Source organism: Alternaria hordeiaustralica (assembly GCF_023758085.1).
Source record: "Alternaria hordeiaustralica strain BMP 2776 chromosome Unknown scaffold_3, whole genome shotgun sequence".
NCBI classification, from domain to species: Eukaryota; Fungi; Ascomycota; class Dothideomycetes; order Pleosporales; family Pleosporaceae; genus Alternaria; species Alternaria hordeiaustralica.
In genome coordinates this window covers 1,941,820-1,962,605 of record NW_026056775.1, presented here as the reverse complement: position 1 = coordinate 1,962,605, position 20,786 = coordinate 1,941,820, and the positions used below count along the sequence as shown (strand labels likewise).

General features: G+C 53.2%; 7 protein-coding genes across 7 annotated transcripts; 3 read left to right on the top strand and 4 right to left on the bottom strand.

Annotated features, from left to right (window-relative positions):
• Positions 1 to 783: 783 nt before the first annotated feature.
• J4E84_002814 (uncharacterized protein) lies at positions 784 to 7,083 on the bottom strand (the record flags this gene model as incomplete). Its single annotated transcript, XM_049385433.1, has 5 exons — positions 784 to 1,712; positions 1,764 to 1,882; positions 1,929 to 2,371; positions 2,418 to 4,589; positions 4,636 to 7,083. 5 exons carry the CDS (start codon positions 7,081 to 7,083, stop codon positions 784 to 786), a joined length of 6,111 nt encoding a protein of 2,036 aa, XP_049247456.1.
• Positions 7,084 to 7,384: 301 nt separating this feature from the next.
• On the top strand, positions 7,385 to 8,255 carry J4E84_002813 (uncharacterized protein; the record flags this gene model as incomplete). The annotated part of the gene is made up of 2 exons (XM_049385432.1): positions 7,385 to 7,440; positions 7,487 to 8,255. The coding sequence occupies 2 exons, from the start codon at positions 7,385 to 7,387 to the stop codon at positions 8,253 to 8,255; spliced, it is 825 nt and encodes a 274-aa protein (XP_049247455.1).
• Positions 8,256 to 8,471: 216 nt separating this feature from the next.
• On the bottom strand, positions 8,472 to 8,876 carry J4E84_002812 (uncharacterized protein; the record flags this gene model as incomplete). The annotated part of the gene is made up of 2 exons (XM_049385431.1): positions 8,472 to 8,708; positions 8,847 to 8,876. 2 exons carry the CDS (start codon positions 8,874 to 8,876, stop codon positions 8,472 to 8,474), a joined length of 267 nt encoding a protein of 88 aa, XP_049247454.1.
• Positions 8,877 to 9,387: 511 nt separating this feature from the next.
• On the top strand, positions 9,388 to 10,224 carry J4E84_002811 (uncharacterized protein; the record flags this gene model as incomplete). Its single annotated transcript, XM_049385430.1, has 1 exon — positions 9,388 to 10,224. One exon carries the CDS (start codon positions 9,388 to 9,390, stop codon positions 10,222 to 10,224), a length of 837 nt encoding a protein of 278 aa, XP_049247453.1.
• Positions 10,225 to 10,353: 129 nt separating this feature from the next.
• On the bottom strand, positions 10,354 to 11,638 carry J4E84_002810 (uncharacterized protein; the record flags this gene model as incomplete). The annotated part of the gene is made up of 2 exons (XM_049385429.1): positions 10,354 to 10,689; positions 10,745 to 11,638. The coding sequence occupies 2 exons, from the start codon at positions 11,636 to 11,638 to the stop codon at positions 10,354 to 10,356; spliced, it is 1,230 nt and encodes a 409-aa protein (XP_049247452.1).
• A 487-nt stretch (positions 11,639 to 12,125) lies between these two features.
• Positions 12,126 to 17,082, bottom strand: J4E84_002809 (uncharacterized protein; the record flags this gene model as incomplete). The annotated part of the gene is made up of 3 exons (XM_049385428.1): positions 12,126 to 13,226; positions 13,277 to 15,522; positions 15,570 to 17,082. 3 exons carry the CDS (start codon positions 17,080 to 17,082, stop codon positions 12,126 to 12,128), a joined length of 4,860 nt encoding a protein of 1,619 aa, XP_049247451.1.
• A 417-nt stretch (positions 17,083 to 17,499) lies between these two features.
• On the top strand, positions 17,500 to 20,621 carry J4E84_002808 (uncharacterized protein; the record flags this gene model as incomplete). The annotated part of the gene is made up of 3 exons (XM_049385427.1): positions 17,500 to 17,569; positions 17,760 to 20,127; positions 20,180 to 20,621. 3 exons carry the CDS (start codon positions 17,500 to 17,502, stop codon positions 20,619 to 20,621), a joined length of 2,880 nt encoding a protein of 959 aa, XP_049247450.1.
• Between the last annotated feature and the right edge of the window lie 165 nt (positions 20,622 to 20,786).

Here is a 20,786-nt window from a genome sequence, read left to right as displayed (position 1 = left end):
AAAGATGCCACAAAGAGATCGAGACCACCGTAAGCCGATAAGATGTCTCGTGTATCTGTCTGGCTATTCACTCATTTTGTGGCGAGCAACACTCGAAGAGGCAAAGACACCGACTGGCAGGATCAGACGTGCATCGCAGGCGTGGCGGTTTCTTGCTCATACCTTCTCCACGGCACGGGTCGCGACATGTAATCCACATGAAAACTGGGTCGTCAGCTTGGCGACGGAATTGAGAAGGCGTGGTTCTGTGACACCCGCAGTCGCTTCCGGGTGCAGCGGTGGTGAGCCGTCTCCCAGAGGCTTGAGATGTCCTACCAATTACACCGGCTCAGCCCCCAATTCGTGGGTAGGCGACTGTAGAAATTACTGGTCAAGATCCAACATCGAACATTATTGCATGGTTAGAGTATACTGCCGCCATGTGGCTTACATGCTTCTGATCTGCAACTCGCCGGAATGCGTCTAGCTCGAACGCCCCGTTCCAGGAATTAGCTCTAATGTGCTCAACCATGACTTCCTGTCCAGCCTGAAGATGCGCACAAAGCCAACAATCGCCACAGCGACCAATAAGAATTACCTGCAATGCAGACCGCGCCAATGGTGGATCTGTGTCCTTCAATAGAGCCTATGCACGCATGCGACCCGCGCAGCGCACGATCCTTCTCTTGCTGACATGTAGTAAGCTGAGCATCCAGATGCGACAAGTGAGTCGCTCATTGAAGGAGATTTAGAGGGAGATGTAGTTCAACCGCAAGACCAACGCCGTAGATCAGACAAAAAGTCTTATGAGCCAAAGTCCATCTTGAGCGCGATCTTTGGCATGCCGTCATCCTCTCTACTAACCTCTTGCCTTCTCGGCCCTTGCCCGCTCTTTAGCACACCCTCCATGAAACTTCTCTGGTCGGCACTCAGCCCAGTCACCACGCCCCTAAACGCCTGCTGATCCGCACTAGCGATCTCGAGTAAGCGCGCCGCAATTTCTTGGCTGGCCTTGGGCTCCTTCTGCGCCCGTGCCAACAGCGCAGGTATGATGATCTTAGTCGCAGTCTGGCGCTGCGACGTTTGTGGTAGTGTGGAGATGAATGTGACAAGAGTCTGTGCGAGCGTTGTGCGAGAATCGTCAAGACCCTCTACATCAGAGGGCGTTGCCAAGAAGGCGAGCGTTGGTGGAAGGATGAGTTTAGCAAGGCTCGTTTCAAGAGCGCCTTTCTTGGGTAGAAGCAGTAGTGAGCGACAGCAGCCTGCTGCTACCTTGCTCGTTGTTACCGTGCCGAGACAGTCGAATAGGTCGTCGATGAAGCGCTTGACGAGCGGATCATCAGGAGAGAACGCAGAAGCGGCAGAGCTCAGTAAGATTGTGGTCGCAAGAACAGTGTTCTTCTCACATGCCAGAGCAGCATCAAACTCACGCTGCTGTGCGTATCTGAGAATTGTGAGGAAGCGCGAAAGAGTTGCGCGGAGTTGCTTGCTTGTGTCATCCGTTCCTTCGGCATGCGGTGCGAGACTGGTGATGAAGCGCTTGAAGATCGGAAGTGCTTGAGGAATGACTGTGGTTTGGCATGCCCCAGTGCTTAGTATGGTCGCGAAAATGTGGAGGATACAAGCGTGAAGATCAGCCTTGATGATTGACGGGAAAACTTGCGCGGCATCTACGAGCGCGGAGAGCGCCGTCGTCAGTAGAGCAACCGCCTCTTCATTCATCTCGTGGCGCGCTAGGAGTAGAGTTAGCGACTGATTATGGCGCGATATCGAAGCCAACATACCCTTAGCTTTGCTGTCTTCCAGCCCAGGCACGAGTCCGGACAGGACTAGCACCATGATCTTGGTCAATTCGAATAGCTGATCAATATCTTCGGAGAGATGTTCATCCGCGGCGGTAGTTCTATGAATGTTAGCAAGCTAAGTGTAGAGCTTCAGGGTATCCTTACCCTTGGTCTCTGCGTGCAGATGGATGACCAAGACATAGGTTTCGTGTGATTTCGACGATGACTGTTTGCACCGTCAAGCCTTCAGTGAGCACAAGCCGATCCAGCATGTCCATCGTCTCGGAAAACACGACTTCTCGGTAGATTGCATGACCGGATACTGAAGGTCGCAAAATCTTCTTCAGTGCCTGCAATATTTCCAGGATTTGCTCTTTGGATGCTTGCAGATCACCGGGGCGGCCTGCTAATGCTTCGAATGCAAGTCCGAAGAGAACGAAGAAGAAAGCGACAGGCTCATCGCGGTAATTGATGTGATCAGACTTCCCGTTAGGGGTCGATTCTGACAATTCAGTCTTGCCATCTAAAGCGTCAAACACGAACTCGCTGTCTTCGTCAATGAGGCTGGCAATGGCATCCACAAGGTTGAGCCAGGTATCTTGGTAGAACTGCACTTTGTTAGTATTGATCAAGAATTTCGACGACCAACCATACCTTCAGAAGCGTCTCGCGGTTGAGCGCAGCATAGATTGTGTCTAGACTTCCAGATAGAGAGGCAGAACCCATGGAAGAAGAGATGTCGGGCTCGAACCTAAGACGGGCATACTCTCGTAGCGACGCTAGCCAAAGAGGAGTCAACTTTGCTATGTGTGGCTTCAGTACATCCACCAAGTAGCTTTGCTCGGCACTCGCAATCTGCAATTCTGCCCAAGCCGAGAATACCGCCATCTTGACCATGACTTGAGCGTTCGAGCTGAGTCCTTTCAGATCGCCGATTGCTGCCGTCTCGGACTCACTGGAGAAGTTCTCAAGCGCTGAGACGAGCAATTTCAGGATACGGCCCATCCGATCTACGTCTGTAACGATTCCGGTAGCAATGAACGTGGCGCATACGTTGACAGCTTCAGCGGCGAGCTCGGGCGATGAATCTGCTGCAAACGCCGGGGTAAGAGCCGAACCTATTTGAGCTTGGTACTGCTCAAGCAAAGTGACTTCAGCGAAGTCGGGATCGGGTGTTTTGCCGAATAGCTTGAGCACTTGGTCGATAATCTTCAAGCCGCGAATCCTCAGTTGTACTACACCGGCGGTCGATGCAGAGAAAGCGATGCGCACAACATCAGCAACCCTCTGCTGCAAGGCCATGACACAGGGTGACTCCTCTCTGAATGTGGCCTCTTTGCTCACCATCGCGACAAGCTCGCTCAAGCAATCCATACCAAATGTTCGCACTTGCCATTTGAGTAGTTCCTGACTGACTTGAGCGCCATCTCCAGCCTCAGCCCCAGGCGCGTTAGACGCTGATGCAAAGCCCGCGACTTCCTCGTCCTGCAAATCAGTCGCTCCTGCTTTTGGCTTCGATTCGATCTTGTCTTGGGTCTCGACCTTCTTCGTTTTTGTGAGTACTGAGTGGCATCTCTGCACCCATGTCGCGGTGTCCGATAAGCCAGTTTGATGCAGCCAGTTGCGGATGATGTTCCGCACTACTTCATGCTCAGAATCACGATCGAGAACATGCCACAGCTGATCTTCCAGACCGGGATCGGCAGCGCGTATGACTTCCTCCGTGTTGCGCCTCATGAGGTTGTGTAACCCATCGATGGCCATGTCACGGATTTGTGTCGAGCTGCTTTCAACCGCCCGTTGCAATTGTTTCACGTAGGCCGAGAACTCCATGTGGCCAGGCGCGTATAGCGAAATATGTTCCTGGCAACGCAGACTCTCGATGATGATCAGCTCATCCGCATCGCCCTGGAAGAGGCCGACAAGAGTCATGATCAGATCTCTTGCCTTTGCAACGTCTTGCAGGTCCGGCCCAAGCACGTTGATCGTGCTGTCGACGCATCGCGCGATTACGGCGGGGGTAGGTATGTCGATCTCAATGTTCGAATATGCCGGAGACATCGATTCATCATTGTGTGTGTCGGCAGCATACAGTTGCGCTAGCATGCCGAGCGTACTGGTGACATAACTGGAGAAGGATAGACCGGCTGAGTCAGCAACCCTCGATAGACTGTCGATGGCCCAGAAGTGCACAACCGGATGGGGATCATTGCCGAGCGACATCAGTATTCCAAGTATATTCTTGAGATGAAAGCCAGCAGCCATACCACCGAGCTGAGAGTGTATACAGCCAAGCGCGACAGCATACCCAGAACGAGCATTGGGTTCCCGATTAGCGACAATCTGATCGACCAGGTAGTTTACCTCAGTGGTGGTGAGAGCGTTTCCAGAGCTGTTACACAGACGACCCAAGGCTTCACTAGCAAGGTTGCGGATGAACGGGTCGGGAAGGACAACGAAAAGATGCAACAGATCCTGCATCACCTTCTCGACCGCCGGTCCTTTCAGACTCCCTGGAGCCGAGCGGGTCTCCTTGACTGCAACCTTTAGAGCAGATAGCACCGCATATGCAATATTGACCATCATGGCCGTCTTTCTGTTAATATCGCGTTGCAGGCTACTTGCGGAAAGGAATGATGTCATCTGCTCCAAAATGCTTTCTTGGATCCTAGCAGTTTGGAGTGGTAGACATATCGCAAACAACTGAAGTGCCGAGTTGACGACTTCAGTTGCTGGCGGATCGGGAAGCTCATGGCTCTCGTCTGATGTTCTGATGTACAAGGATATCGAATCGTGTTCACGAGCACCACAAATAGGTGACAGAAGCTGATTTATGTCAATGATAGTCTTTCAGGATTCTGCAGATACATACCGTGCGGTCAATAATCGACTCAGGCCCATGCCTCGTGAGCCAGTGATGATGGGTACCAGTCTCTTGCTCTCCAGGAAGAGGTGTGATGTCGAACCCACGCACCAGTCCAGTGACACCGAAGCCATGGTTATCAGCCACCTCCCATATACTTTCGAACGTTCCTGCAGCACTTGCGATTGCCGTACTAAATGAGCTTGTGGTATAGTTGTCCGGCTCTGCGAAGGATGCGATGGCGAAAGGTAACAAGTTTGTCTGGAGTAACACCTCATGGCTACTTGCTGGACTCAGCTCGACAAGTTTAGTGTAACATTGAAGCACTCTCCTCCGGACCATGAGATCAAAGTCGTGAAGTTGAAGTGCGGGTGACAGCCGCTGAGACATGTCATCCGTCGTCTTCTTAGCCGGCAAGGTATTCAGGAACATTGTTGTATTTTGCAGCATCGCTGCCAGTCTTTTCGTAACGTCAAGCGTTAAGATGCGGCTGTTGAACTCCAAGAAGGTCAAGATAGAGCCTAAAGCGCACTCCCGAACATGTGACAGGAAGCAGAGTTCTAGATAGTTCCTTTGTACCATGTTGTCTCTGTTTAGGGGTTTCGGAAGCGCATTCTTCCATAGCAGGAGTAACTGGGAAAGGTGTATCTTGACAAAGTTGGGACCAAGAGTCATCAAGCCTCCGATCAGGATCCATGCGACTTGAATCTGAGTCGAACCAATCCTCAGATCTGAGTTGCTCGCCGACTTGAGGAGTGAAGTGGCTTGCTGGAGTACTCTCGAGTTTACATCTACGGACCCATGGAGTGGTTGAGACGTAGACGTGCTGAGTACAGCAGAAAGGCCGTTCGCGAGACCAACGCACTTTCTCGGTGATTGTCTCGGTCCAGCAAGAAGACCAAGCTCTCGGTTGACGCTGTTCATACAGATCGTAACTGCTGGCAGTAACTGAAGTGGACACGCAAGCACAAAAGAGCGCAGACAGGCGGAAGCGGTCACCTGAACTGTGTAACTCGGATGCTGCAAGACCTGGAGGAGTGCATCGCGGCAAGAGTCCGCAATGACATTTGTAGCGGATCCCAAACTACTGAAGAGTGAGGACAGCGTGCTCAGTGCCCCGATCAAAGTTTGCTTTGTTGGCTCTGGTCGTTCCTTGAGCGCCTGTGGATAGTCTTTCAATATCTCATTGACCAAAAACCTTGCGGCATTGAGCTGGCCAGATTCTCCAAGCATCTCGCGTCCAATGACTGTTTCCAGTATGACGGCAACAAACTTCCTAGTGCTAAGTGTGCGGTAGCGATTCTGTACAATGACATTGTTGCTGAGAATGTCCGTGAATAAGCTGCGCGCGATCTCTGGATATTTGGTCTCGACGATCTGCTCGCCCAGCCCCTTTATGGTCTTGATGTAGCACACGGCAATTCCAGCTCGTGCGCGATTGCCAGCCTGGGGTCGACAGTATTGTGTCGCAAGCAGTTTGAGAAGACTCGCGATGGTAAAGGAGAGTTGATAAGCTGACTTCTTGGGCGCCGGAGACTCTGAGCGCTCCATAACCACGTCATCACCGTCATCATCGCCTGGTTTTCTGTTCTTCTTTTTCTTCTGCGCGGTGGACGAACGGGTAATGCCAAGGATGGGAAGGTCAACTGGCGCGTTCTCAGAGTAGTTCTTCACCAACGCAGCGCTGATGCACGATGCAACAGCGCGTCTCACGGACGACGAGGGACTATCGATCGCCTTCCAAGCTACATTCTGCAATTTATCGAAGTCGTTCGAGTTGTCGAAGAAGGTCGTGTGCCGGAGTAGTTGCTCTAAACAGTAGAATACCGCTGTCTGAACGAGGTAGGATTTGTCGCTGCCAGCATTGCGCGCCTGCTTCCACGCGTCTCTCGCAATGAGTTCATCGGCGTGCGAGCTAACGCCTTTGAAGACCTTGCCAACAGCCTTGAATACTGCCGCTCGTAGTCCGGTGTAGTTTTGCGAAAACTTGATGAGTCCCAGCAGCGACTTGACAGCAAGTGGGGATAGCCCTATAGCACTATCGCCCGCGGCCTCGAAGATGGCACCCAAGCAATGCACAGCCGCATGCTTCGTCCTAACATCTTTTTCGCTCTTTCCTGCCGCGTTGACTATGCCAACCGACTCGTTGATAGACTCAAAGAGCAGCTTCCTGTCTCCCTTTTCGAATATGCCCGCAATCGCTCGTCCCAGGTTGTTTCGGATCACCCGTGTGGGGGCGGGGGACGCGAGGTTGACGATCTGGAATATCTCCTTCTTAATGTATATCTGGTGGGCCGAGGCGCCGTCGCCATCTAAGGAGGCCACATGGCGGGCGAGGTCCGAGCTGAAGGTCAGCAAGTAGAGGTCTTGCTGTTCCGAAGGTAGCGCATGGAGCTTCTTGATGTCGAGTTCAGGGTTGGAGGGGCCTTTGTCCGTGGCTGGCTCGTCTGCTGCCATGGCTGGTGAGGGGATCGCGTGACGTCGGTCTCGTTATCGCAGTTATCGCATCCGGCTGCTCATGTCGTAGCGAGTCTTGACGTGACAGATGTCCAGTGTGGAGATGCCGGTGGATGCATGTGGGAGTTGCGGACCCCCGTCTTGGCAGGCACGCATCTCCAACTTTTGTACTATTGCGAGTCAACAACCAGTATCTGCTTCCATGTCTGTCCCGTTACGTCGCGCAGTGTTATCTGCATTTTCCAAGGAGAGTGCGACATGCTGCTCCTGTAGATATGTTTCTCGTCCGAGACAGTGGCGCATGCAAGAGCAGGTGCGATGCTTGAGCACCACCCCAAATCTACAATCAGGCCACTCGTACGTCGCCTTCACAATCCAATGGCACATGGCTAACATACTACAGCAAGTGGTCTTCCATCAAACATGACAAAGCCAAAAATGACGCTGGCAAATCCAAGCAACGGTCTATTATGACCCGCGACATCACCAACGCCGTCAAGCTCGGTGGCCCGAATCCCGACATGAACCCCCGCCTCTCCCTCGCAATCTCGACCGCGAAGAAGTCCGCCGTGCCGAAAGCCTCGATCGAAGCCGCCATAGCCCGCGGACAAGGACTCTCCGCATCGGGTGCCGCCCTTGAATCGCTTTTGCTCGAAGCCATCCTCCCGCCCTCCGTCGCCACGATAATAGAATGTCAAACGGACAACAAGTTGCGCACCCTAGCCGACCTGCGACTACTCATAAAAGAGGCAGGCGGCAGCGTCTCCACTGTAGCTTTCATGTTCGAAAAGAAGGGACGGATAATAATACGGAAGAAAGATGGCGTAGGCGTAGACGAGGTGCTAGAGCCAGCCCTTGAAGCCGGCGTGCTAGATGTAGACGAAGACGCTGAGGGAAGAGTTGTGTTGTACACCGAGCCTGCGCTGACGAACAAGACGGCGGAGAGACTGGCGAAGGAGCTAGATGTAGAAATTGAGGAGAGCGAAATCATCTACGATCCTAATGAGGATACCAAGGTGCCTCTAGAGGACGAGGGTGCGGCTAAAGAGTTGGGCAGCTTCTTGGATGAGCTGCAGGAGGTGCAGGGTGTACAAGGAGTATACATGAACTGGACCAAGGGAAGCATAGGAGATGATGTCTGGGACGAGATAAGAGGCAAGGTCACTGCGTGATCTGTCTCTGACTCCCCAGCCTGGCGTACATTTTGTAGTATACAGTATTGTACAATAACGCCAATAGCGGCGCAGAACGAATTGTGTCTTCGCGCTTGGTATCTCTCAGCAAATATTCCCCACCTCAGATCGTCACTTCTCGTTCGCTCGTACTCGTGGCTCGGTGCCTGTCATGGGGTGTTGTTCGAGTGCATCCAGCATGCTGTCCCGACCTCTCTACTCCTCCCTGCCGGTGCCCAGTTCCCTCAACTTCTCTTGCTCCTCCCTCCTCCTCTTGTTCTCGAGATTCCTCTGCTTCAACCTCTCCAATTCCTTTGCAATCTCGTCTCTATCGTACGGGATCTTGTGCGTTTGGCCGGGCTTGGGCCAGAAATCGGGAACGGTAAATTTACCGTCGAGGTTCGTGCCGAAGTAGTACATGATGCTGATTGGGAAGAGAATGTACATCCCGAACTGGAATGTCTGGTCAGTGTATGTTCAAGGGTGTCAGGCTCGATTTGGTTGGAGTGCAGGTGGAGTGCAAGTGGAATTATTGGTGTAGTCGCTTTTGACAGAGATGCGCGAGGCGCTGTAGGGATCATCTCTACGTACCTTGAACACTTCTAGGTTGGGGCCACCCATAGTTGCGGTATCTAGTCGACGTCGTGTGGTATTTGCGGCGCACTCCGAAGACTTTCGCGCTTGGGTGGAGTGATGATGGAGTCGAAGTTTCGCAGATCTGATCGGTGATGGTTCGGCGATAAGAGGTTAGATCTAATCTTCAGCCTTACCTCCGCGTGTTTCCCCACTTCCAAGCTGGGGAAGCCGTGACCTTCACATGTGCCTGCAACCTGGGATCCTGCCAACTAGACCTAACTTCAAACTATTCCCCTACCAAAGCCGTATCCCTGTCTTCATAAGTAGTGAAGACTAACTGTTACAGTCCATCCATCCAATCTGTCGCGCTCGGTTGTCTTACAATGCCTATCCCGTCTCCGCATTCTAGCCTCGGCTCACTGACATCTCAACTAAGAATCTCTCAAGCACTCCAACTAACATAACCATCGTCGCACCTAAGAAACACATCCAGATTTGCCATCATAACCAACACCTCAACTCCCAATATCCAGCCCGCTACGCAAACCCACCCACCATGTCGTCCCCAGACTCCCCCATCCTCCTCACCTACACCAACAAAACCGCCATAATAACCCTCAACGTGCCCAAAAAGCTAAACGCCCTCGACGCAGACACCTACTACCTGCTCGCGCGCGCCATGAACGAAGTCGCCGCCCGCTCCGACATCTACATCACCATCCTCACAGGCCGCGGCCGTTTCTTCAGCGCAGGCGCAGACGTAACCTTTGGCTCTACAACCGACAGCAGCGCCATCGACGAGCGGCACCAGTACCTAAAGTCCTTTGTATCGAACAACCTGCACATCACACATGCGTTTTACACGCATCCCAAGATACTTATCACGGCGCTGAATGGACCGGCGGTGGGACTGTCAGCGGCGTTGATCGCGTTTAGCGATTTCGTGTATGCGGCGCCGCATGCGTTTTTGCTTACGCCGTTTAGCTCGTTGGGGCTTGTTGCTGAGGGCAATGCGAGTATTGGGTTTGTGAGGAGGTTGGGTATTGCGAAGGCGAATGAGGCGCTTATCATGTCGAAACGTATCACGTGTGATGAGTTGGTAGCGACGGGCTTTGTCAACAAAGTCATCAATGCTGGCGTCGATGTCAAGGATGAGAGCTACAGTGACAAGTTCCTTGGGGAGGTTAGGAAGGAAGTTGAGGAGAGGCTGGGTGATCATCTCAATAGCGAGAGTTTGGTGCTGATCAAAGAGTTGATTCAGAAGCCGTATCGGGAGGCGTTGGATCGGCAGGGCGTGGAAGAGGTGATGGGAGGCTTGCAGAGGTTTTTGAAGGGCGTGCCGCAGAAGGAGTTTGCGAGGTTGGCTAGTGGGGAGAAGAAGCATAAGTTGTAGGGTTGGCGAGGCAGTGTTGGTACGGAAAGGGAGATCTGCAGAGCGCACTTATCACGTATCACGGAAGAATGTTTGGTAGTTGTAGAAAAGTGGAACGATGAAGGCGCCTTAATCGTTATGCTATGGTCTCTAGCCTAACGACACACCCTCCGTAGCCAGCAGCTCCCCACCCAATGCATCCCCTTGAGTAGGACTAGCAACATCCACAACCGGTCTACTTGCCGTGGTCGTGCTATCCGCCAAATTCTCCAGTGGACTCGGTCGATGCGGCGGCGGTCTGTTCCTCTTCTCCTCCTGCAGCTGGTGCTGCACATAGCTCGTGTACCGTAGCGCAACAAAGAGCATAAACGCACTGACACCGACTGTGATGGCAGCGCGGCGGGTGAGCACCCATCGGACGCCTTCGACCTCGGATCGCGCATCTGAGTTGAGCGCGACGGTGATTTTGTAGTTGAGTTCTTGGATCTATAGATCATTACTGTTAGTATGTTGCGCCGAAGAGAAACTGGGAGGAACATACCTTGGTCTCCATGACCCTCTGTTCCTGCCTGACAGCCATCTTCCTGTCGTCGAAAAGCCCCTTAAGCTCGTCTCGGAGATGTGTCGTCTCCTGTCCCAACCTCTGCCCTAGAATGTCGACCTCGTGCTGCAACTGCCCTCTTTCCGTGCGCATCCTCTCCATCTCGCCTTTCTTCGCATTGCCTATCTCCGTCTTCAGTTCGCTGCACGCGGCCCGGAAGAGGTATGTTTCATTTTCCACATTGCTCTTGCTGACGAGCTCCTTGCGCGCCAACTCCATGTTGTCCAAAAGGGTTTGTCGCACGGCTTTCATTATGGTAATGGACTGCTCGGGTGTATATGAGGATTGCGAGAGCTTGCGCACGAGACCGTAGGTATCGAAATGGTGGACATATGGTGGTGTCTTTAGGTGCGGTGCCTTGTGCGACTCTTCTTCAGCCGCGGTGGGAATGTGCAGGACGCTGTCGACGGGCTTCGTATCGTTTTTCTTGATAGGATCAGGTGCTGGCGTTGTCGGAGGAGTGGGTTCTTCTGTTGCGCTTGCTTGAGTAGGCGTGTTTGGACTTGTTGTTGCTGTTGGCGCATCTTCCTCTACTTCTTCGTGTTCGTGAACGGGGTCTTGCGGGGGTTTCTCGTTGGATACAGGCTCCTTTTCTTGAGGCTCTTTTGGGGGCTCTTGGTCCAATGCTGGGGCTGCGTGCTCATATGCTTTCCCATATCGCTGTGTGCTCGGTGGCTCCGATCGGCGGGGCGAAGTCGTGATATGACGGCGTGCTTGTCGCGTGCGGGAAACTGATGGCGATGCACGTTCTTTCGTTATCGACGCGCCTACTCGTGACGATTTGGTTGGCTGAAATAGCGTAGGCCATAGAAAGGGCAGTCTTGGAGCAGCCATGTTGTCGTGTCGTGAAATTGCGAAGTTCGAGCTCAACGTGGAATCCTCAGATGCGACTTCGGGTAGTATAGGCCTTGGCGGGGGATCTGCCATCCTGAAGTGGATATCCATGCCGAAGCACCACATTTCGACATCGGAGGGAAGGCATCATCTCAGACTTGTTTTGTCATAAGAGACGGCACAATCCTGCTCACACTATTGCGGTCTTTCAAATATTCTACAGACACGTAACTCATGATTTTAATTTCTGTAACTCATAACCGAAACATCGGTCGTCTTTCGTCATATACAATGTGGTAAAAGCAATCAGAACTTTTTTACCTAGGCCTATGCTTCACCAGCAACTCCACGCAATGCTAGTACTCAATCTCCTTCTCATGATACCGTAAAATCAACAAACTTTTGTGAGGTCATAAAACCCCTGGGTATATGTATATGTGTAAGACTTGTCGCAACACCGGAAACAAACAACTTTTGGTCTACAGTATCAAACGTCATGCGAAGAGCTGCTGATGGAACTGCGACTAGTCCCATCAGTGATATGCGTCGCGATACTCATGCGCTGGAATGGCGAGATTTGGTTTTGTTCGCGCGACGGCGGACTTGACAGTCCCTGACTGCCTGCAGGCGACGAAGGTGGTGGGTGGCTTGGTAGAGCATCATTCGCGCCATAGCGTTCTCGGAGACGCTTGATTTCGCGAAGTCGGTTACGCCAGGAGGATATGGAATCACCACCCTCGCGGATGTACCAAACGCTGGCAAAGACAACGGCGTTAATAGCCATGAGGCGGCAGTAGTCTGCCAGGTACTTTCCGCAAAGAATTTTAGTCTCGACAGCAGGAGATATGTCGGGGAACCCCGGCTTTGAGATGGTCTGGATCTTGTAGTAGCGATTCCTGCCGTCAGGATCTGCGTCCAGTCGACGGTCCACAAAGCTGGCCCTTGACTCTGGAGAAATGACAATATGTACATAATTGAAGGCCGACGGGAACGTGTCGAAGTTGTAAGGTAAGCCAGAGTCGTTGAAAATGATGTTGACAAAGTCGTTGCCGATGTGTCGCTTTTTGTTTGGATACGTCATGTCGTCGTCGGGGTTGGTTGGCATCATTGTAGGAATGTGAAAGACAAGCTCCATGCAGCGGTCCCGCCAAGCATAGGTGAACTCGCCGTCCCTGTCTTCGCGTGTGTCGAGACCACCAGTATTGAACTTCGCCCCCTTCAGACGGCATAATGTACCTAGGTCACTAAGGAAAGCAGTATATGCTGGGGATCCCATATCGTTCATGAAAATGTCTCTCTCGTTCGTCTGGCCCTCGCCGATGTAGATGACACCTATTTTGTAGTTGTCTACCGTTGCGATCCGGTCGAATACAGTAATAGCACGGCGTGTCGGCTCGTCATCGGGTAACGGAATAGGTGGATTGCTCAGGTCGAGTGGGGCGTAAAATGACTGGAAGATATCGTCTGGCAGAATGCCGACATATGTGTTGGAATAGAATGCTTGGGAAGCAAGGCCGATGGTGATCGGAACTTGATGTCGTGGTGGCGACGTGATCAAGGGCCGTACTTTGACAAAGCGGGTACCGCACTGACAAAAGTTAGTGGATGTACTGACAACACACAAGCCGAAAGACTTACTGGCCGGCGTGTCGTGACAACAGAGGCACCGGTTCTCGCAGCGGTCTCTATTGTCACAAGAGCATTACCAACAATCCATGTCTTCTTCCAGACTTCTCCATCGCCAGGCTTGAAGGAACTTTCCTCGCGTGTTGTTTCATCGCGATCTGTATATGCTACCATGTTCATAATGTCCAGAATGACCTGTCCTTGCTCCTCCATGATTTGCCGTCCGGAGCTATCGGTATAGTGTAGATTCTTTGTGATCCATGGTATCTGCTTTGGGCGGTCCTCCATCTTCAACGCCATGAACCAAAATGTGATGACGTAATACGCGAGGGAATATAGATACTGAGGTAGATCGTCCTCGACGCTTCTTGGCTTGTTGGCCCCAAGATCGGGCGATGCCGCAAAGTCTCTTGATGCGCCGCTGTGTCGCAACGTCCGATGCCCGCTTTGTAGCGAATGCCCGTTCGCTGTCCGGTCACGCTGGTCGCGTATGTGTTGCAAGTACCGGAAGCATACACCGAAAACTAGCTTGAACTCGTCTTCGCGGAAGTTCTTGAAAAGTTCTGGAAGACGAGCCAAGGAGGTGAGGAATTCCAATATGTGTATCGCTGTAGCTGGCTTCGTGATGATTTGCGACATTTTCTGGACGATGCTGTCGAGTGACTTGCTGACCGACAGTGGTATTTCGAAACAACAGACTGAAAGTGCGTGGATGCACCATTTTGACGTTCTGTCCCACTGCACGATCCCTTGTAGGAAGGCCTTCACAAGATCATCTTCCTCGCTCTTTTCGAAGTACTCGTGGTAGCTGATGATGATTGTTAATATATGAAATAGGCAGACGGCAACATCAGCCTTTTTCAGGAGCGTGTGCGGCGGTGGTTCGTGGAAGCTTGCATTCCGTACTTGTTCGCAGAGAACATTTCGTAACATTTTGAGCTGGGCGACACAACTGCGGACCAACGCTTGGTTGGAGAGCTGAGGCCCAAGATGAACGAGTACGTAGCTATAAATCTCCCAATCGGGTGGTCTCTGTAGGAGTGAAATGATCAACTCCAGCCACAATGTGACTTCCATGTCCAGGATATCATCGCTGAGAGGGTATTTCTCCGCATCAATATGGGAGAAGACGACGCGACTAGATTCAGATGGCGGTTCCTCGGGAAGTCCTTTGGGGCCAGGGTACATCCACAAAGGAGGTATCGGCTTTGATACGCGGCCCGCGGGGGCATTCGAGCGGCCGGTGTGGCGATTGAGAGAAGAACGAGGACTTGAACCAGAGGTTTTGCGTTGGTCTCGCCACGAAGAATTGTCTTCTGATCTGTTGTGATCGGATGTTGGACCATCTTCAAATTTTTCTGGCGCAATAGCTGTTTCCTCTGTACGGCAGAGCTCTGCGGCAATCCGCTGACCTTCCGATGAAGAGCTAACTATCAAAGCATGGCGAGCGTCGGCGCGCAAACGAAAGAGTAACTTGAGAGCTGTAAGGCGTGCATCATGCGCGTATGCATCTCTTCCAGCAATCTGTCTTAGGAGCTCGTAAAGGATGCGTGTCTTTTGGGCCGAATGTGTCACGCTCCGAGTGAAAAGCCGTACATAGGCAGTGGCGATGACGTTACAAGGGGAGCATCCATCTTCTTTGAACAGAAATTGGTGAGACTGCCATGACGGTAGCGAAGGTGTAGATGCAGTCCGTGGGCGGTCCAGACGCCGCTGCAAGACTTGAACAATCTCGGAGAACCGGGCGGTCGATTCTCGATCAGCTACGTACACCGCGAAATCTACTAGTTCCTGCAGAACTTCAATGTCATCTTCCATTTCAATCCGGTCCAAAAGGAGTTCTTCTGACTGCGATACTGTTTCGCTGGAACACAGCATCTCGACGGCCTGGTTAGTTTCCCGTAATGATCGGAGCACAAGCAGTCGGAGCGAGCGTGGCCGTGTGGTGTCGTTGAAGATGCCAGCGACCAGTCGATGGCAGAGGTCAAACCAGCCGGCATGGGAAGGATTGAGGTAGCGTCCGGTTACAAAGTACTCTATCACTCGCTCCGCGGTCGCGTCGCTTACGCGGTGTGAAAGGTGCAAGAAAAGCTCCATGACACTCTCGCGTTGGATGAAGTCAAGTGCGTCGCTGATGTGGTCTAGTTTGACGAGAACTTGAAAGATGCCGTCCTCTGGATCACGTCGGAAGAGCTCCTGGTGGGATGTTGCATCTCTTTCATAGAACCCGGAGACATCGTTGGCATGCTCTGGTCCGCCTAGAATTCGTCAGTAAGGGGTATCCTGTGATTGAGTGTACACGTACCAGCATTGGACAGACTGTCTGCATGAGGTGATATTTGTCTTTCAAAGACGTCCTTCTTCGCATTGCTTGCATGATCTGTTGATCTGGATGCTCTGGCGCTGACACGCTCGTCGTCACGCTCGGCGCACACACGTATGACCTGCAGCATGTCCCCCAAGTCACTTTCAGCAAGCAAGAGATCCCTCATGCCTTCTTGGGCCAGAACCGCATCTATCAGACTTATGATTATCTGCTCTTGGTCGGTGCCTGGTGTCCTGATTGAAGCTTTCAGGGCTGGGAAGAGCAAGGACATGGGGACCTTGGGCAGCTCGTTGCGACCATCTTCCAAAAGCAGAAGGCGCAACACCAGAGTAGTGCCCCTGTACATGCTGTCTAGCTTCTTCTTAAGACTCTCGTTCTCCAGAGTCTCCCGCGATGGGCCATCTAAAAGCAGATGCAGCAATTCAGAAATGGCAGCTTGTCCGACATGGGACTTGAACAGGTTGCTCAGCGTGTTCCAGGCTTGATCCTGGAGATCGGTGATCCTCTTATGGATTTCACACAGAACTTCGAGACAGGGTCGCAGAGATTGCTTGGGTATATGAACATAGGTGATGATTGTGTCGAACAGCTTGACGCCACATTCCACATCGGGGCGATGCGTCGTGGCCCTGCAGATGGAGACGGTCCGTCGTACGAGGAGGTCTAGATCGTCGTCGGTGAAGACTTTGGCATTGAACTTGCAGATGTCCGTGGCAAATTGGAAGGCGCGAAACATGTTGGCGACTTCTGGAGGAGGATTGGCAGCACTCCTCTTGCCGTTGGACTTGCCCCTCAGGCCGCGGAAGGCATCGCAACTGGCCTGGAAGCAGCTATCGAGGGAGGTCAGGATGAAGGAGACCATGCCCGACTCGCAAGAGTCAATGTTGCGCCCATCGTTGGTGAGGGTGGCGATGACGTCGAGCCTTCTGTCGAAGTAGCGATCGTTCTTGCGCAGACAGGCGGCGTCGAAAAAGAGAGTGCGCTCGATGCTGGCCAGGTCGGAAAGCGATGCGCAGCTCTTGAGAAGCCTGTACCCCGCCTCTGCGACATCGTCTGGCTGCTCGGGCAGGAGCAGGTCACTTGCGACCGACCACAACGCCAGTATGTTCTGCACCGGATACGCCTCGAGAATGTCGCATATCTTGTCCACGGCCACGACGCGCTCGGCGAATGGGCGATTGCGCTGCAGCTGGTCTATCAGGTCGTGCAGCTCGGGAGGGCCGCCTGTCACAGGCTTGCCCGTCCGCTGGCCTGTGACCTGGCTGATGCGCTGAAGGGTACCGTCGGCTGAGTGCGGGCTAGGGATGGAGCCGGGGCGGATGGTGCCCAGCGAAGGTGTGCGCGCAGGCGTGCTGGTGGCGGACGAGACTGAGGGCGGCGGCGTCGGGCTCTTCAGACGACCGCCCGTTAGAGAGCGGAAGGCCGTGAAGAGCGCCTGGGTGGAGGAGCGGCGGTCGGGCGTGTGGGGGACATGGTCGGCCGGCGGAGACATGCGTCGGTCGCGGCGGCGCAGATGGGGTTTGCCTGGTGAGGAACTACGGCGGAGAGGGCCCAAGAGGATGTCTATGAGAGTAACGCAGGCGCATCGAGTCTATCATGGGTGCTGGGCGGCGGAGAGGCGGGGCGGCTGGGGGAGCCCATCTGGGGGTGGAGGAGGAAAGCAACGGGTCAGGCCTGGCGGGAAGCAGCGTCGTAGCGGACTCGACCTTGCTAGACAGCAGCACGGCATCCAGAAATCGAGAGCAGTCGTCGCCGGGCAGGGCTGGGGTCATGGGCCTGATCCCTGCACACAGAGACAGGCCCTAGCGCCGCGAGTGGGACACCCCAAACAGCAACCATCGGCCAAACAGTCGAGCTCTCTGTCCACCAGCCACCCGTCCAGTACACTTGCACCCCTACGCCCGTCACCATGGCTGCCGATATCGCTACCCTCTCGCAGCTGCTCCAGGCGTCGCTCGACCCGCGGCAGAACAAGCAAGGTGCGTAGCAGTGTCTCCCGCAGTGCTCATGTGGTGTAGCCTGCATCTCTGGAAAGAATGCGCGTATGCTTGGATAGAGAAAGACTAGTCTCTGTATACCTCAGTATATGCGCATTCGTCTGGATTCCAGCCCACCATCTTGCCCCTCCATCCCCCACACCACCCAGCATGTAATGCTAACTTTTCACAGCGGAGGCCGCAATCAGCGAAGAGCAGAAGAAGCCCGGCTTCTCCCTCTCCCTCCTCCAGATCGTCGCCTCGGACGCGAACCCCCAGACGACCCGACTGTCGGCCGCCCTCTACTTCAAAAACTTCGTAAAGCGGAATTGGGTCGACGAGGATGGCAACTACAAGCTGCCCGAGGCCGAAGTCGTGGCCATCAAGAGAGAGCTCATTGGCCTCATGGTATCCGTACCCGCCAGTCTACAGGCACAACTCGGCGAGGCCATTAGCGCCATTGCCGACAGCGACTTCTGGCAGCGGTGGGACACCCTAGTCGACGACCTCGTCTCGCGCCTCACACCCGACAACACCGTCGTCAACAACGGCGTGCTACAGGTCGCACACTCCATCTTCAAGCGCTGGCGGCCGCTGTTCCGCTCCGACGACCTCTTCACTGAGATCAACCACGTCCTGTCCAAATTCGGCACTCCCTTCCTCCAGCTGCTCGAGAACACCGACGCCCTCATCACAAACTCTCAAGGCAACCCCCAGGTCCTCAAGAGCGCCTTCACAACGCTAGACCTCCTGGTAAAGCTCTTCTACGATCTTTCTTGCCAGGATCTGCCCCCCATCTTCGAAGACCACATCGGAATCATCTCAGGACTTCTCCACAAGTACCTCGTCTTCGACAACCCCGCCCTACACACCGACGATGACACAGAGTCGGGACCGCAAGAGTACGTACGGGCTGGCATCTTCGAGGTGCTCATGCTCTACATTCAAAAGTACGAGGACGCATTCGGGTCGCACTTGGGTCCCTTCATCGAGAGCACCTGGAGTTTCCTCATGTCGGTTGGCCTCGAGACCAAGTACGACATTGTGGTCAGCAAGGCGCTACAGTTCCTCACTGCTGTCGCATCTACACAACACGCCGAAGCCTTCAACAACGAGTCTGTTCTGGTCCAGATTATCGAGAAGGTCATCTTGCCAAACCTTACTCTGCGCGAGTCTGATGTGGAACTGTTCGAAGATGAGCCGATTGAGTTCATCAGGAGAGATCTGGAGGGCTCCGACAACGACACACGTCGACGTGCTGCTACCAACTTCCTGCGTAAACTCATGGACCGCTTCGAGGGACTTGTCACGACTACTTCCCAGAAGTACATCGACGCATATCTCCAAAACTATGCTGCCGACCCTCAAAACAACTGGAAGTCAAAGGATACCGCAGTCTACCTCTTCACCGCCATTGCTGCCAAGGGAACCGCTACTGCTGGCCAAGGTATCATGAGCGTCAACGAGAACGTCAACATTTTCGAGTTCTTCCAGACACACGTCGCCGCTGACCTTCAGGCTCAAAACGTATCGCCCATTCTCAAGGTTGATGCTATCAAGTTCCTGTACGTCTTCCGCAGCCTGCTATCACCAGACCTTTGGCGCGCTGCTTTCCCCCTGCTCGTGAACCAATTGGGCAATGACAATTACGTCATCCACACATACGCTGCCATCGCTGTCGAGCGTGCTCTGTACATGACAGACGACAAACGGCAACCCATAATACCCAAGTCAGACGTTGTTGGCTCATCAAAAGACTTGTTGACGCATTTGTTCAAACTCATCACAATGAGCTCTGCCCCGGAGAAGATCCAGGAAAACGAGTTCTTGATGAAGTGCGTTATGCGCGTACTTATCTTCATACGCGATGATGTGCTGCCCATATGCGAGTCGATTCTTCAAAGCTTCATCAACATCGTCAAGGTCATCAGGCACAACCCTAGCAACCCTCGCTTCCAGTACTACATGTTCGAAGGTATAGGTGCACTTGTCCGCTTCTGTGCCCCAAAGCATCCTCAGTTCTTCGAGGAAAAGCTTTACGAGCCCTTTGCAACCTGCTTGCAGAACAACGTTGAGGAATTCTCTCCATACATATTCCAAATCTTCTCCGCGCTACTAGAAGCAAACCCTTCGGGCCAACTGAGCGAATACTACAGGGGTGTATTCGGCATCATCCTCAAGGGTGCCGTCTGGGAGCAGCGTGGTAATGTCCCTGCGTTAGCTCGACTATTGAGTGCAATGGTTGCTCGCGACGCACAAAACATCGTGGCAAGCAGCCAATTGGAGCCTATTCTGGGTATCTTCCAGAAGCTGGTCACTAGCAAGGCTCACGAGACATACTCGTTCGAGCTGATTGAAGCTGTCGTTGCGCACATCCCAGCGGATGCGCTACAACCCTACTTTGTCACCATCCTCCAGCTCATGCTCACAAGACTATCGAACATGAAGACAGAGAACTTCCAGCAGCGCTTCATTGCGTTCTATCACTTCGTTTCAGCGCGACTGGACAAGGGGCTTGGCGCCGACTTCTTCATCAAAGAGTCTGATAAGGTTCAGAATGAGTAAGTGAAAGATTCTCCAAATTGTAGGCATCAATTACTAACTTCGCAACAGCATCTTCAAGCCTATCTACTTGACTGTCATTCTTCCCGACACCCAGAAGCTTGCCCGCCCAACCGACCGCAAGACCGCAGTTGTGTCGTTCACCAAGTCTCTGGGCGATGCGGAAGCTTTCGTTAGCCGTTACCCCAAGGGTTGGGCCCTTACCACACAGCGCTTGATCGAGCTACTGGTTAACCCGCCTATGCCCACTTCCGCAGATGACATCATCCCCGATGCTGATGTTGACGAGCTCGGTTTTGGTGTCGGCTTCACCCAGCTGAACACCTGCAAGAAGGCTCCACGCGATCCCTTCCCGGACATCACGGATGTGAAGGCTTGGGTGGCTGAATATTTGAAAGATGCGGATGCCCGTCACGGCGGCCGTATCGTCAAGATTGTGCAAGAACGTTTGGACGATGTTTCGAAGCAAGCTTTGGCTGCTTACTTGAGCTAGAGCAACGGGAATATTTGAGAGGCTCTCTAGACGATATGAGAGGGCAGGTGCGCATGATAGTACGTGGGGTTAGGCGCAGGTATAACAGGATTTAGGACAAATGATACCAGGTAGAGAAAAAGTGGTGGATATTTTCCCATGAAGGAACAAAGCTGAATACACATC